The sequence below is a fragment of the Macadamia integrifolia genome, chromosome 9 (genome assembly GCF_013358625.1).
Source record: "Macadamia integrifolia cultivar HAES 741 chromosome 9, SCU_Mint_v3, whole genome shotgun sequence".
Taxonomy (NCBI): Eukaryota; Viridiplantae; Streptophyta; class Magnoliopsida; order Proteales; family Proteaceae; genus Macadamia; species Macadamia integrifolia.
In genome coordinates this window covers 773,851-789,037 of record NC_056565.1, presented here as the reverse complement: position 1 = coordinate 789,037, position 15,187 = coordinate 773,851, and the positions used below count along the sequence as shown (strand labels likewise).

General features: G+C 36.7%; 1 protein-coding gene across 1 annotated transcript; it reads left to right on the top strand.

Annotated features, from left to right (window-relative positions):
- Positions 1–3,900: 3,900 nt before the first annotated feature.
- Positions 3,901–12,941, top strand: LOC122088916 (aconitate hydratase, cytoplasmic). Its single transcript, XM_042658293.1, has 20 exons — positions 3,901–4,381; positions 4,693–4,797; positions 4,980–5,140; positions 5,245–5,337; positions 5,722–5,907; positions 6,149–6,310; positions 6,958–7,102; positions 7,218–7,360; positions 7,434–7,490; positions 7,615–7,694; positions 7,787–7,862; positions 8,150–8,335; positions 8,543–8,610; positions 8,708–8,826; positions 9,032–9,153; positions 10,039–10,137; positions 10,241–10,720; positions 11,851–11,949; positions 12,057–12,299; positions 12,513–12,941. Exons 1-20 carry the CDS (start codon positions 4,081–4,083, stop codon positions 12,576–12,578), a joined length of 2,991 nt encoding a protein of 996 aa, XP_042514227.1. The 5' UTR covers positions 3,901–4,080; the 3' UTR covers positions 12,579–12,941.
- The last annotated feature ends 2,246 nt before the right edge of the window (positions 12,942–15,187 follow it).

Sequence of the window (15,187 nt, the reverse complement as noted above, 5' to 3'; positions counted from 1 at the left end):
ATAATACAAAAGTAAACCAATTAATGATTGTGATCTAATTCTAATTATCGTCCTAAACATATGTATCTAAAATAACGTCCTAACCATTCGTCATCTAAGAATTTAAAGACGCAAGCCACGTAATTAAAATTAAATAAATAAATAACTAAAAATAAACAACCCACGTAATAAAAAAAAACAATAAAGGAAAAAAAATACTAAAATAAAAATAAAGTAAAAAAAATTGGATAAAGTTAGAGAGAGACTCACAAGTAGGTTTCTCTTCTTAGCCTGAGGGATGCATCATAATATGAGCTTCCCTACTTGACCAGAGAATCACTCTAATTAGCTTTAGGGAAAGGGAGACAGTTAAAATAAAAACAATAAAATGATGGTTCTCTGGCTAGGAGGGGCAAAGCCAACACATACACTAGCCATGAACCTTGGGGGAAAAGGATAGCAATAATGTAACGACTGAAATTAAAATCCTAAATTAAGAAAGAAATGGTAGTCAGAAGAGGGAATGAGAGGGGGGAGAGAAGACTACTGAAGGAGCCTACTTACTTGAACTTCAACTCTTGAAGTGAAAACTTAATTGATTTGAGATGCTACCAGTACTAAAAACCAGATCTGGAATAAATCAAATCTGAAATTTCTAGTACTAGAAAAAACAAATCTGAAGAAAAAAAATTGAACACGAAAGGCATGATTCATAGCTTGTTTTTATCACCTAGAACTAGAGAAAACAAATTGAAGAAAAAAATTGAACTTAAAAGACATGCTTTATAATTTGTTCTTGTCATCTAGAACTAAGCCTAGAACTAGAACTTAAAAATTACAGCTTCAATTGTTTAAATAATAAAAATAAAAGATTGAATAAAAAACAAAAGTGTTTGCATTAATTGAATAAAAAGAATTTACAAAAGTGTTTAAAGCATAAACCTAGAACTAGAGCTAGAGAAAGAGATAGAGCAACTAAAAAAAAACCCTAGAAGAAGAATGAAGTGCCTCCTCTCCTTGTGCTAATTCTATTATATAGAGAATGGGGGAGGGAAGCTAACGATTTTAGCTTCTAAAAAAAATATATTTTTTTTATCTTATTGATGAAGTGGAGGAGAGAGAAGAGGTGTGGAGAGAGATCTCTCATGATTTTTTTTGTCTTTTTTTTTCTTATTTTTTCTCCTTTTTTCTATTTTTCTCACTCTTACTTCAAAAATAATAGCAGCTGAGAGGTTCGAACTTGAGACCTCATAATAAGGAAGAGATTTTGCACACCACAACTCACCAACTACGCTAAGTAATTGTTGTTACAAAAAATGAATCTTCAATCACTTAAGGATGTAGTCCATCAATCCTTGTTAGTATTTGGAATATTCCTTATACCCTTGGGACAACTGTAGATGGACTGGTTTTGCATCTCGGTTCAGTTCTGATCCATTATTCTTTTTCTGACCCGAAAAGAATAATCATTTGTACGGTTGACCAAACGAATATGTACTTGCAATTGAACACTTTCATCTTGCTCAGAATTCCGTCCTCTTCACAACTATGAAAAGAAATATGACCTCTTTACATGTAAAATTAAAGATATAGCACCCGATAGTCCTTAAAGCCTTGAAAATATAAAACCTGCAAAAAGAGAGTAAAACCCAAGGTAATTCCATTCTAAATATGTAAAATGCATGTTTTACTACACTAGACTTCACATATAAATGCGTTCATCATCACACTCAACTGTGTCTGAGCGTAGAGGGCACAAATGGTAAAGTTCTCTTGTCCTAATATAATAGGAAGACAAAAAGCTTAAAAGACAGCATAACCCTATATCCAAACACAAAAGAGGGTAAAATGACCATCTTACCTTTCATGAAAGGCAAAGATCCCACATTCCTGGATTCATATCCTCTCCAACAAACTGATGCTCCAACCATCTTCCAACCAGACACAGACTCGTCTAGAGTTGGATGCTTACCACTGAAGGCTTCATGTCCTCACTGTGTCTATGTCTGATTGATGAGTGATTGGAAGGAGCAATTGTTAGAGAGGAACCGAATCCCACATTTCCACCCATATTGATGTTACCATATGTGCTCCCATTGATACTTGGAACCCTCTCTTAATATAATATTATTTTTGTCTCAATGTAAAGAATGATGGCCATGTACATGGATCCACAAATAAATTTTACCCCAAAAAAAGTCCTTTTTTTTTTTTTGATGGATCCAAAAAAAAGTTCATCCACTTGTTAAAAAGATAACCATGTAATTATATTCTTTCTTCCCATACAGAATGAAGGGGCCGTGTGTACTTATATGAACAATCTTATAGGTTTTAGCCTTTAGGTATCATGTATCAGTTCCATCAATATCAGGATGGGGAATTCGATACAATATTATTATTGATTGTATTTGTTGATTTTGTCCTAAAAAATATCGATACCATATGATACAACAACATTCAAAACATTATTCCAACTTAATTGGGTCGGTTAAATGGAGATTCCAAACAAAAAAAAGCATGGAGATCCATATAAAAAGATTGACAAATTATGACTAATTATAATAAGTGCCGACTAAATCTCCTATTACAATTCAACCACAGGTTACAAATCGATACCATATCATATCTTGCCAATCATACTAGGGGTGTCAATCCCTAGCCCGAACCAATAAAATTGATTGAAACCGATTGAAAAAACCTAGATGTAACAAAACTGAACTGACCAATAATCGAATCGAATCCAAACCGAATGAAACCGAAAAAAAAATAATAATTATGAGAATATAAATTTGTGAATTGGATTCTTCATTATTTACAATATTAGTGAGAATATTTGTTGTTTTGAGAGGAATTGTTACAAATAAATGAATATGATTTTATGGATAGGAAATTGAAATGTAAATTGTAACAGTGCTTGCATTGATTTTCTTGTTCACTATACAAAATTAGTTGGATAGTTAAATGAGAGATTGAATAATAGAGTTCATTTTGTGATTTCAATATTAGTTAGCTTCTTAGTGATTAGTTATCCATTGGTTTCAATATTAGTTATATTTCCCTTATAATGATAAATCATTATTTGTCACAAATTTAAAGTGTTCTTACCAAATATTTCGTCACTATAGGTTATGAATGTAGGATTTCATTATGGCTCAAGCACGATAATAAACCGATCTAAACCAGTGTTAATCCAATACTAAAAAATCGATATATATCAAAACCAAATCAGATCGAAATCAAAACTAATTAAAAACCGAAGTTCCTCAATAGATTGGTTTTGGTCTTCTTCATTTCTAGACCGAAACCGATTCAACTTGACCAAAATCAAACTGAAGTGAACGATTGACACTCCTAATTATTATACTCCCTAGTCAACCATTAAGGAGGTATTGGCTATAGCAAATTTGCAATTATCCTCCATAATCCGCTTAATCATTGTATCCGGCTCACCGCCCTATTCTACTCGTCGTTTTGGCTTTTAGGCTTTTGGCCGTTTGGTTCCAATGTTCCATGAAGACCGTGATTACGTCACCGTGGTGTGCGCCACATCAGCATTTCTCTTTAGACCTTGTGGGCCCGAATACCCCCCCCCCCCCCCGCCCCCCACCCCAAAAACCCAAAATTCCCACCGTTTCAGCCCAACGCCGATGACCATGGGCCTATAAAGCTCATTCAAAAGGATCGAGAAAGGTCGACCGATGTGGACCTCACATTTGGAACATCTCCAATACTAACTTAATAAAATGAATTTAAAATTCAAATTCTCCAATCAAATCATTCCACGTATAGATGAAATGTCAAACATTGCCATTTGGTTCCACTTGAGTCGTGGCACGCAACCCTAAAATTCACAGTGTTTGCCACGCGCCTCTCTCTCTCTCTCTCTAAAAATCATTTTTGATTTTTCTTTTGCAGTCCAAAAGAAATGACAAAAGCCATTTTAAATTCTTACAGCTTTCTTCTGTTCTTATAAGGGTTTGGATTTGGGTTAGTGTCTGACTAGCTCTATTTGCAGAGGCCTGCTCCATCCTATCTCCTCGCCCATAACCTTACCAATCTGATCTCTTTATCATCATCTGCCGCTTTGATGCTTCCTTCGTCATGTATATAAGCGCTTCTTCGTCAGCGGCGCTGCTCAGAGCTTCTAGGGTTCGATTCTCATCATCCTTATCTTCTTTACCTTCCTTTACCAGAACCCTAGCTTCTCCTCTTCCTAACTCATCATCTCCTTCTCTTATCAAAGCCCGATCACTTTCTTTCTGTACTGCTTTCCGTTCCATCCGAACCTCGGTTCCTCGTTGGAGTCACGGTGTCGATTGGAGATCTCCTGCTAGTCTTAGGGCTCAGATCAGGACTGCTACTCCGGTGATTGAACGCTTTCAGCGCAAGATTGCTACCATGGGTACGAATTTCTTGCTCCTGAATTATCGACGCTGACAGGCTTTCATTTTGACGTGTTTTTTCGTTATGCTTGGGGGATATTTGATTTAATTTCTGAATGGTTGATGCGAGTTCATTTATGAATATTCATCATCACTGATTTGTTGATTTTTTATATTTTGAGAGAATTTTGACTAATTGGATTAACTAATGCAAGTTTGGGTTTTACTAGAGGACGGTCTGATTTTTATAGATGATTTGATTATCTGGTTCATGCGGTCCTAGAGATCGACATAATTGATTGAGTTCTGTTTGTGAATTTGTGTGGATCAGCTTCTGAGAATGCTTTCAAGGGAATCTTGACCAGTCTTCCCAAGCCTGGGGGTGGCGAGTTCGGAAAGTACTATAGCCTAACTGCTCTAAATGATCCAAGGGTTGGTAAGTGGCATTGTCACTGATCATCTCCTCTTGTTTCTCTTAAGCATTGAAGGATACCTTTTGTATTATATGGCTATCACGGATTTGAAGTTTGAAGTACTCTGAATTTTAATATTGTAATTAGGTTCCCAAAAGCACGATCTCTTAGAAATCCACTCATATTTTCCTTGTGTGCATCACAGATAAGCTGCCGTACTCCGTCAAGATCCTTCTTGAATCAGCAATCCGTAACTGTGACAACTTCCAAGTCACCAAGGAAGATGTTGAGAAGATTATTGATTGGGAGAAAACTGCTCCAAAACAAGTGGAGATTCCTTTCAAACCTGCCCGTGTTCTCCTGCAGGTGTTTTTCATTATGCTAATTACGTAGTAGTTTTGTTTTTGAAGAAGTAATAGCACACTAGTTTTAATTTGTTATATTTTTATGTCCTACATTTTGTTGGTTAGGATTTTACTGGTGTACCAGCTGTGGTTGACCTTGCTTGCATGAGGGATGCTATGAACAAGCTTGGCAGTGATTCTAACAAGATCAACCCCTTGGTAGGTGGTGATATTTTTCTTTTTCATTACAATTTTAATTTCTTGCTAGTTCTACGGGCTTGGACATCCAAAATCTTCCCCATCATGAAAACACTGATGAACTGAAGTAGCCTTCAATGAACTTCTTCTGTTCTTCCTTCTAGGTTACATTATAGAGGATATATTTGATTATGTAATTATGTCATTGAATTTCACTTTCTTAATGTGAATAATTTCCTTTTAATGTGGTTCTTTTCCTAGATAACCTTTTTTTGCATTTAATCTTTTGAGTGTAAGATGTTTTCCTGGATTTTTTTATTTCTATTTTATTTTTATTTTATTATGTTTTCTCTCCTTTAGGGGAAGATTTCCTAACTTTCTTTCAAAAAATTGTATTTTATGCAGGTCCCAGTGGATCTTGTTGTTGATCATTCTGTTCAGGTGGATGTAGCAAGATCAGAAAATGCAGTGAAGGCCAATATGGATCTTGAATTCCAGAGGAACAATGAGAGATTTGCTTTTCTTAAATGGGGTTCTACTGCTTTTCGCAACATGCTTGTTGTTCCTCCAGGCTCTGGTATCGTGCATCAGGTTAGGGAGTTTTTAGCATCAGAAATAGCAATGTTGCATGACATGGTTTCTGCCTTTGGATTGCAGATCTGCAGAATTTCTTCCTTTCTTTTGTCTCTACAATCTACATATTCTCCATTTCCATTTTCTCAATTGATGAGTAGAATACATGAAATCTTCGAATGGTCTTCTGTTACCCACACTAGTGTTTTCATTTTTTTTTTTATATTTATGTACTGAGTAAATTACTGTTGAAACTCAGGTTAACCTGGAATACCTTGGTCGGGTTGTTTTCAACACTGAAGGCCTGCTGTACCCTGATAGTGTCGTTGGAACTGATTCGCATACAACTATGATTGATGGGTTAGGAGTTGCTGGATGGGGAGTGGGAGGAATTGAAGCAGAGGCAGCAATGCTTGGCCAGGTGTAGTAAGAAAATTGTCAATGAAACCTGGTAATCTGTATTCTCTAAGGATATGCTCTCCAAGCTTGATGTATTCATCCAAAGAAAAGAAGCAAATCATTGCACTGGGACGCTTAGATGTATGTGCATACTGTGCTAGGGGAACTCTTATGGCTGCGGGGCACTGCATTGTTCTGCTACTGACACTCGCTCTGAACTTGAAATTTGCAGTGAATATGGAAACACTGAAAGAGCAATCTAGATTCTTTTGTATCATATCAAACTTCCTGTGCATTCTCTTTTCTACCTAATATGTGCCTTATAATCATTGATTCATTTTTTATTTTTATTTTGAACTCCATATATTTTGGGCTTATGGATTATAGATGTTTTCATATATGCATTGTATTGTCATGAATTTACTTTCTTCTGCATTTAACTCATGTAATCATTCAGGAAGATGAATTCTAAACCTTTTATTGTCTTACATATTTGAGTGTATTTTTGACCACCTGCACGTTCTTACAGTAAACTGCTATTTTAGGACTAATCTTTTGCTGATACATCCATGTCTTGGGTATACATAGGTGCATGGTTCTTGAACATGTATGTGCATCTAAGTTCTGTTTAAATTTACCTCTAATGCTTTGCTTCGCAAATATTGTCAGCCCATGAGCATGGTGTTACCTGGTGTTGTTGGGTTCAAGTTGACCGGGAAGTTCCAAAATGGGGTCACAGCCACCGACTTGGTTCTAACTGTAACTCAAATGTTGAGGAAGCATGGTGTTGTTGGAAAGTTTGTTGAGTTCTATGGTAATTTAAATTGCTCATGGATTAATTACAGTACAGTGGATTCTATTTTATACTGATATTCATCTGTTTGTCCCTCCTGATGGATATTAAGTCAAAGTTGTTGTTTTGAACATAGGTGAGGGTATGGCTGGATTGTCATTAGCTGACAGGGCCACCATTGCCAATATGGCTCCTGAGTATGGAGCAACAATGGGTTTCTTTCCTGTTGATAAAGCTACGCTGCAATATCTTAAACTGACTGGAAGAAGTGAAGAAACTGTGAGTATCATGCATCCCCCAAAGATGGTTGAACTCATATACTTTTTCTTGACTTTATTCTCTTCTATGTCAGGTGGCAATGATTGAAGCTTATCTACGTGCCAACAAAATGTTTGTTGACTACAATGAGGTACTGCTTCTACCACTGTGAAACCCTTCCTCAATCCTGGAATAAGGAAAATAGAATAGAAACCTCAGTTAATGTTTTATATTTTGCATTGGAGATGTAACTGAGTATGTTTCTGTGGATCCAGCCTCAACAAGAAAGGGCATACTCATCTTATCTTGAGTTGAACCTGGGGGATGTTGTACCCTGTGTTTCAGGACCAAAAAGGTAGGTTGCCTATCAACTCTAGCACAGTAGAGGCTGGTACATCATTGGTCTTATCTTATAGTTCATTTTTTATCCCTTAAATTTTTTGACAGACCTCATGACCGAGTCCCTGTGAAAGAAATGAAGGCTGATTGGCATGCTTGTCTGGATAACAAAGTTGGATTCAAGGTGAGGTGTAAGCTGCATATATATGTGGTGGTTTATTACTTGATTCTGGTGTTTTGATTAGATTTCATGGCACCAATTCACTTGCCTCTATCCCTCTGGGATGGTGGAGAGGGAGCATGTGATAGTGCAATGGGACAGCTATTAAATGTTATCAGAGTAATGTCTGACTGTACCTGTAGTTTAGCATTGGACGGGTGTCAGCTTCAATGAACAGCTTAATAGAGCACTATTATTTCTTGTCTGTTAAATGCAACCTGAACTTTCGCAATGCTTAAATTATTTTGCAGGGTTTTTCTGTCACAAAGGAAGCACAAGAAAAGGTTGTAAAATTCTCATTCCAAGGGCAGCCTGCAGAGCTCAAGCATGGTAGTGTTGTCATAGCAGCCATCACCAGCTGCACAAATACCTCGAACCCGTCTGTCATGCTTGGTGCTGCTCTTGTTGCGAAAAAGGCCTGTGAACTTGGTTTGGAGGTTAGTCATGGTGCCTTGTAATTAGTCCTCTCATATTCTATCCTTCAGAAATTTGCTTTCTCCTTAGATATGATTATTCCGTAATTCTTGTTGAGATTTAGGCTCTTCAATATGATTAGTCCTTTCTTGCTGTTGAGATTTAGCCTGAGACCCTAATAGGTCATGTTCTTATAATTATATTGTTGAATTTGAAAATATTGTCTTCAGGTCAAGCCATGGGTTAAAACAAGTCTTGCACCAGGGTCTGGAGTAGTTACAAAATATCTGCTTCAAAGGTACTTTAGACTATGTGGAAATAAATGACATAGATCTCTGGTTTTTATTATACAATTTTTGATTGCTGAATCATGGCTATGTATTTGCTCTATGTAGTGGCCTTCAGAAGTATTTGAATCAGCAGGGTTTCCATATTGTTGGTTATGGATGCACGACATGTATTGGAAATTCTGGGGATCTAGATGAATCAGTTGCTTCTGCAATTTCAGAAAATGGTAATATCATGGACTTAACCTTATTTAAAGCTAAAATGAAACTAGTGCAGAGCATAGGAGGCATTCCCAATTTATTAAAGTGCTGCCGCATTTGCACTTTTGAATTCATGCTTTCTTACAACTCCCTAGTTGCATGCTCATTTCTCCTACTAGCTAGTTGCAAACTTTGTTGTTAATGTGATGCAAACCTATTTGTCTTTTGCAGATATTGTTGCTGCAGCTGTGCTTTCTGGAAACAGAAACTTCGAGGGTCGTGTGCATCCCTTGACAAGAGCTAACTATCTTGCTTCACCGCCTCTAGTTGTTGCCTATGCACTTGCCGGCACGGTATGTAAATTGGTCTCACTGGCAAAGTGCTAGGATTCATCTTTTCTCTCTTTAGAGAATCAATTCACTGAAGAAACATGGCATGACCTGACAATGGTTCAGCAGCTGAGCTACCAACTAGATGTTCCAACCTTTGAACTGCTGAAACTGTGTTCTTACTCTGCCTATAAATGAGATACCAAGATGAAACTTCTTCCAGCGATTGAAGTTTTGGAAATTTTGTTCAATTTACTAAGTTATAAATATCATCTGCATTTGTGAAAAATATTTAGCAAACCATAAAAAATGAATCTTGTTGCCAAAATCCATTGTTTAATTTGAATGAATTAGCTTACAGGACTATAGGAGGCTTGCATGTCTCAAACCATGTGGAGGCTTTCTGGTTGTCAATGTATAGATAACAATTGCATTTTCTTTCCCATGAAAGTGATGCTTTAATAACCACAATACTGGTGAAGAACAAAAAACAACTTCAAAACTGGAAGGGGGGTTTGGGAATGATTGTATGTTTTTAATGCCATCTTTAATATTAATTCATTTTTTTTGGCTGGGGGGGGGTGGGTTGGGTGGAGTTGCATTATTGTCTTGTTCTCTAGCAACTGAGAAGCATTAGGAAAGAGGCCAAGAGGTAGTTCTAATTTATTATGGACTTTGCAGAAAAAATTCAAAACAACAGTTTCCTTTTTCTATTTTATTTTTATTTGTTTTATTTATATATAAGGAATTCTGTGTAAATGCTTTTTGGATATGCTCTTGGCAATTTGGATCTCAATTGATGGATGCCTCACCCCCCCTTCCATAATAATTATCTAGTCGTGTTTCGTACTCCCATATTTGACCTAAATATCTGTGGTAAAATTAATAATCATGAAATCCACTTTTCAGGTCGACATTGATTTTGAGAAAGAACCAATTGGAGTGGGGAAGGATGGTAAGAGTGTCTATTTCAGGGACATATGGCCATCCACTGAAGAAATTGCAGAGGTGGGTATTGCTAATCTTCAAATGCTTGTTAGGATCTGTTAGTGCTATTTTCTGTCTATAGTTGTTCTGTGAGATCTTAATTGATTAACTTGGAATGCTTCAGGCTGTCCAATCCAGTGTGTTGCCTGAAATGTTTAGAAGCACTTATGAGGCTATCACAAAGGGCAACGAAATGTGGAATCAATTGTCAGTTCCAGCTTCCAGTCTTTACTCATGGGACTCTAACTCGACCTACATTCATGAGCCTCCATATTTCAAGGGCATGACGATGGATCCACCTGGCCCGCATGGAGTAAAGGATGCTTATTGTTTGCTGAACTTTGGTGACAGTATCACAACTGATCACATCTCCCCAGCAGGGAGCATCCACAAGGACAGCCCTGCCGCGAAGTACCTCCTTGAGCGTGGAGTGGATCGGAAAGACTTCAATTCTTATGGAAGCCGACGAGGGAATGATGAAATCATGGCTAGAGGAACCTTTGCCAATATTCGCCTTGTCAACAAGCTATTGAATGGAGAAGTTGGCCCAAAGACAGTTCACATTCCAACAGGGGAGAAACTCTCTGTGTTTGATGCAGCAACGGTCAGTTTCTTGCTTCAAAACTGTGCATAATTTCTTTTCATAGATTATTTGATTAATAATTTATTAATCATGGCTAAAGGTGCCATGAGTTGTCCACATAGACAAGCTTGGTTGGGTAGATATACTTTCCCGCCAAATGGGGTTAATCAGGCAATACCAACTGTTGGGATTGATAGTTGACTCTTCTGATTAACCTCCTGTCTAATTTCATGGTGCAACTCAGTTGTATACCCCACCATGAATTGTATTCTTATCCTTGTACATTGGTCATTCAATCTTTGTCCCTAATCCTTTCAAAATGTCGAGTTTTCAACAATTTCTTAAGTCTTTTCTGCCACATGGAAATTCCCTTTACCTAAAACTTACCACATGAATGGTGGATGATGTAGTCCCTGACAACATAATCTGAAAGCTGACTAAGCTGCTTTGATGGTAAGAAAAATCCTGAGCCTACCTTCACTTCTTGGGGTGTTTGAAGAAAAGCCAGATGATTACTCAATGCTAATAGTATGTGGTATACTTAACCCTATGTTGGATAAGCCTTTAATTGGAGCTTCTCCTTGAATATGGAACTTATAATTTCAAGTCTGGTTTTTGGCATTACAAGTCCACTACACTCTCGTGTCCATGGGTTGCCAAATCTGACACTCTTAATTATCTCAGCCTTTATATATGTCACTTGGTTTTTATCCTTTTGTGGAAGTTCATAGCTGACTAATGAAGTCATGATATACCTTTATATCCTTTTTCTCCCCATCTTTTCCCATGTGAAAAAACCGCAAATTGTCTTGCCACCTCAATTATTTGAATGCCCTGGAGGCATATGCATAAACTCAATTCATTTCCTTGTTTCCGGTAGTTTAGTACATGAAATTTGCTTTGGATGTTCAGTGCAATAATGTGCTTCGTAATCAGTATCATACCAGGTCTTATATTTTCTCAAAAAATCAGACTAGTGTTATGGTCACTAGAACAAAGTAACGATCAGTTTATTTAATAATTTTGAAAATATTTGTACTCTCTCTCTCTATTCCTTGAGTTAGTGATAAAAAAAAATGTGAACTTGTAAAGAGTCTTCTCTCTAGTGATGGTTTCTTGAGAGACTTTACTAATGAATTTGCATTTTTCAGAGGTATATGACTGCCGGGCAGGACACCATTGTGCTGGCTGGAGCAGAGTATGGCAGTGGAAGCTCTCGCGATTGGGCTGCTAAGGGCCCAATGTTATTGGTGAGTTTTTGTATGCATTCTCATTGGAAAGGGATAGTCCTTTTCTTTAATAATGGATTCCATGCCACTTTTGCCATATTTGGGTTCCTAATTCTCCTTGTATTCAGGGAGTCAAAGCAGTAATTTCCAAGAGCTTTGAGAGAATCCATCGTAGTAATTTGGTGGGCATGGGTATTATCCCTCTCTGTTTCAAGGCTGGTGAGGATGCAGACTCTCTCGGCCTGACAGGTCATGAACGCTACACCATTGACCTTCCAAGCAATATCAGTGACCTAAAGCCTGGACAAGATGTTACTGTTGTGACTGACACTGGCAAGTCTTTCACCTGCACAGCGCGCTTTGACACAGAGGTATGCTTTTCCCCTTTCTTTTAGAGGAAATTCTAACTATTTATTTATATTAAGAGTGCCTGAATGCCTAGTTGTTTGAATTTCATGCAAAGAGCTTAGTATCTTCTGTTGTGATATGAAAATTACTGTATAGCAAGCATTAATATTTGGATATTTAAATACTGCAATTTCAAGTACCAATTTCTGGTTTTCATTTCCTTCTCAATTTTGCAGGTGGAGTTGGCATATTTCAATCATGGGGGCATTCTTCCATATGTGATCCGCAATCTGGCCAAGTGATACCAGTAGGGAAAATTTTTAATCATGAAGCTACTGTATTCAGCAAGGTTTTTTCTCAAAGGGAGTTTGTGAGAATTCAGGTGTGCATGTTCAGAGTTCAGACATAATGAACCTAGGGAATATTTTAACTGCGCAACCTACCCAACCGGTGATATTTTTGCCCTCTTTTGCAATGAATAAAAAATATTTTGAATAAAATAAAAGGAAGTAGACTACGTGCACCCCTCGGAAGTGGGACGTAGACAGTGACTGGACGTGCATTTTACATTTGGTTTGCCAACAGATGAGAAAATATTCAGTGAACAAAACTGTTCTTATGTTGAACATATTGTTCTTTAATTCAAGGCATTTTTCAAATTTCAAGTTCTGAGCAATGCAAGATGATCACCTTTTCTTTACTCCATTTCTTCAAGAAATTGGTTGTATAATTGATGCCAAATAGGATCTTTGAGTGCATTAATACCTCAAATAGTTCATGAGTGATGTCTAATAAAAACAGATTTGGCCAAAAATTTACCATGGGTAATGTTTCTGATCATTGTAACAAGGATGTGGATGCAATAAATTAAGAGGCCTCTTAGATAAAGTAGAGGGAAGGTGTCCATATGTTGCGGTTGTTTTGTTAACCTTGTCCCCCATTTGTTAGCATGGTGTGGTTCAGACATTTCATTTTGTGTTGCACATTCTCAAATGTGTGATTGCCCAGTACTGGTGGGATGGTTTGTATGAAGGAGGCTTCATCTTTCTGTTATCTTATAAGGCTACAAACTAGCCTTGTGACAAACTACTAATCACTTTTGATTGTCTAGTAATTGGCTTTCTTGACCAATGATGCTGTCGCCATGGCACTCACTGCTTCCATACTATCTAGTGTATCTTACTGTCTTTATGATACACGATACAGATACAATACGGCTCTCAAAATTACCTTTTCAATTGATACCCAATAACTAGTGCTTTAGATCTTGTCATTGTTCCATTTAACTTGTCTGTTTCACCACTACGGTTGGATCTCTTATTTAATCTATAGAGGAGATTTAGGTTGTGTTTACTAAGCATTCGAATAGTTAATGATAATTAACCCTTGTCAATCATTATTTCTCAAAAAACCAATCTTGTGATTGTTCAGTTGATTGTTGTTTTCCAATAAATTGTATGGAACCACACAACCAACTACAATTGTAATGTGCATCTTAAAGTCACATAGAGGCATCATCTTGAGAATGGAGAATCGTTTCTTTGAGACACAAAAACATCTCTCAATTATGGTCTTTAACTAAGCATGTCTATGATCAAAACCATTCTGTACCCCTTTTGGCCTTATCAGATACTCTACCAAAAGAAAAAAAAAAATAGCAAATATTTAATAAATCATATTGAATTTTTAATAATCGAAATAAGTATCAAATGGTTACCTTCTAGAAGATAGTCGATGCCATACTCACCATATAATCAATCATGGATTAAAGCACATGTCGAAATCACACAACTAAACATTCTGCGTGATTTTCATTTTTCCTTCCTGGTCCATATTAGATTTTTGACAATTGGAATGGTTTTCACATGTGTCCCATCACTTGTTGACAAACAACTGTCAAAATAAGGATGATATTTTTTTTTTTTTGCATGAATAAAGGATGATACCTCATATCCACAGTTTCAATCAATAATTTCATTAGAAGATGGTCATTGGATGAATCTCTAGCACAAGCATAAAGAGCTTGTAGGACATTATGAAAATTTTGGCTCATGATTTCATCAAAATATTTTCCTTAATATTACCATTCCTTACGTTATGAGACGATGAAAAGAATCATGGCTACCTGATCCTCTATAGTAATATTCTTTGTATCTTTCAACAACTCTCTTTCCTTTAGGCACATGCTAACTTTAGAAAGTGATCTCGAGACATATGAAAAAACCTATGTACTCTTATAGTTAGTGTATTGAGTTGTAACATTTCGAAAAGCTAAGAATTGATGGTCATTATCCATGTATTTGTAGGGAATGAGGAATGCCAAATTGAATTTTGGCAATGAGTTCCTCATCGTTGCATGTGTCTAATTCATCAAAACTCAAAAGTAGGTTTATGATTACCTTTGTTGTGTCATAAGCAACAACTCCAAATACTCTCAGGCACTGCCTTCTTTATCTATGGAGGCTAACTCCAAATACTCTCAGGCACTGCCTTCTTTATCTATGGAGGCTAGGAGTCAGAACCCTAAGAAAAAGAGGAGGAGAGGAAGAGATAATTAACAATTCTATTTTCATAAATCATACGAGTCTCTTTTCTCTTTTCTCTCTTCCCCATAGTCTTATTATAAAAAAGGGGGAACCCTAATATAAATAAGACCCACAAGACAAGTGATGGAATTCTATTGAGTGATTTAGTTTGGATTGTTTAGATTGTTGCAGTCCATCTCTTAATTAACAAAAGGTATTGCAACTAAATGATCATAAATCTATTTATCAATTGCTCAACCCTAAGCAGCGAGCAGAAATATAAAACTCACATACTGGCTATAGAATCTACCTCTTGGTCTATACAGTTTACATTATCACCTGAAAGATTAACAGATGTTGAATATTAACACCAAAAAAAGAAAAAG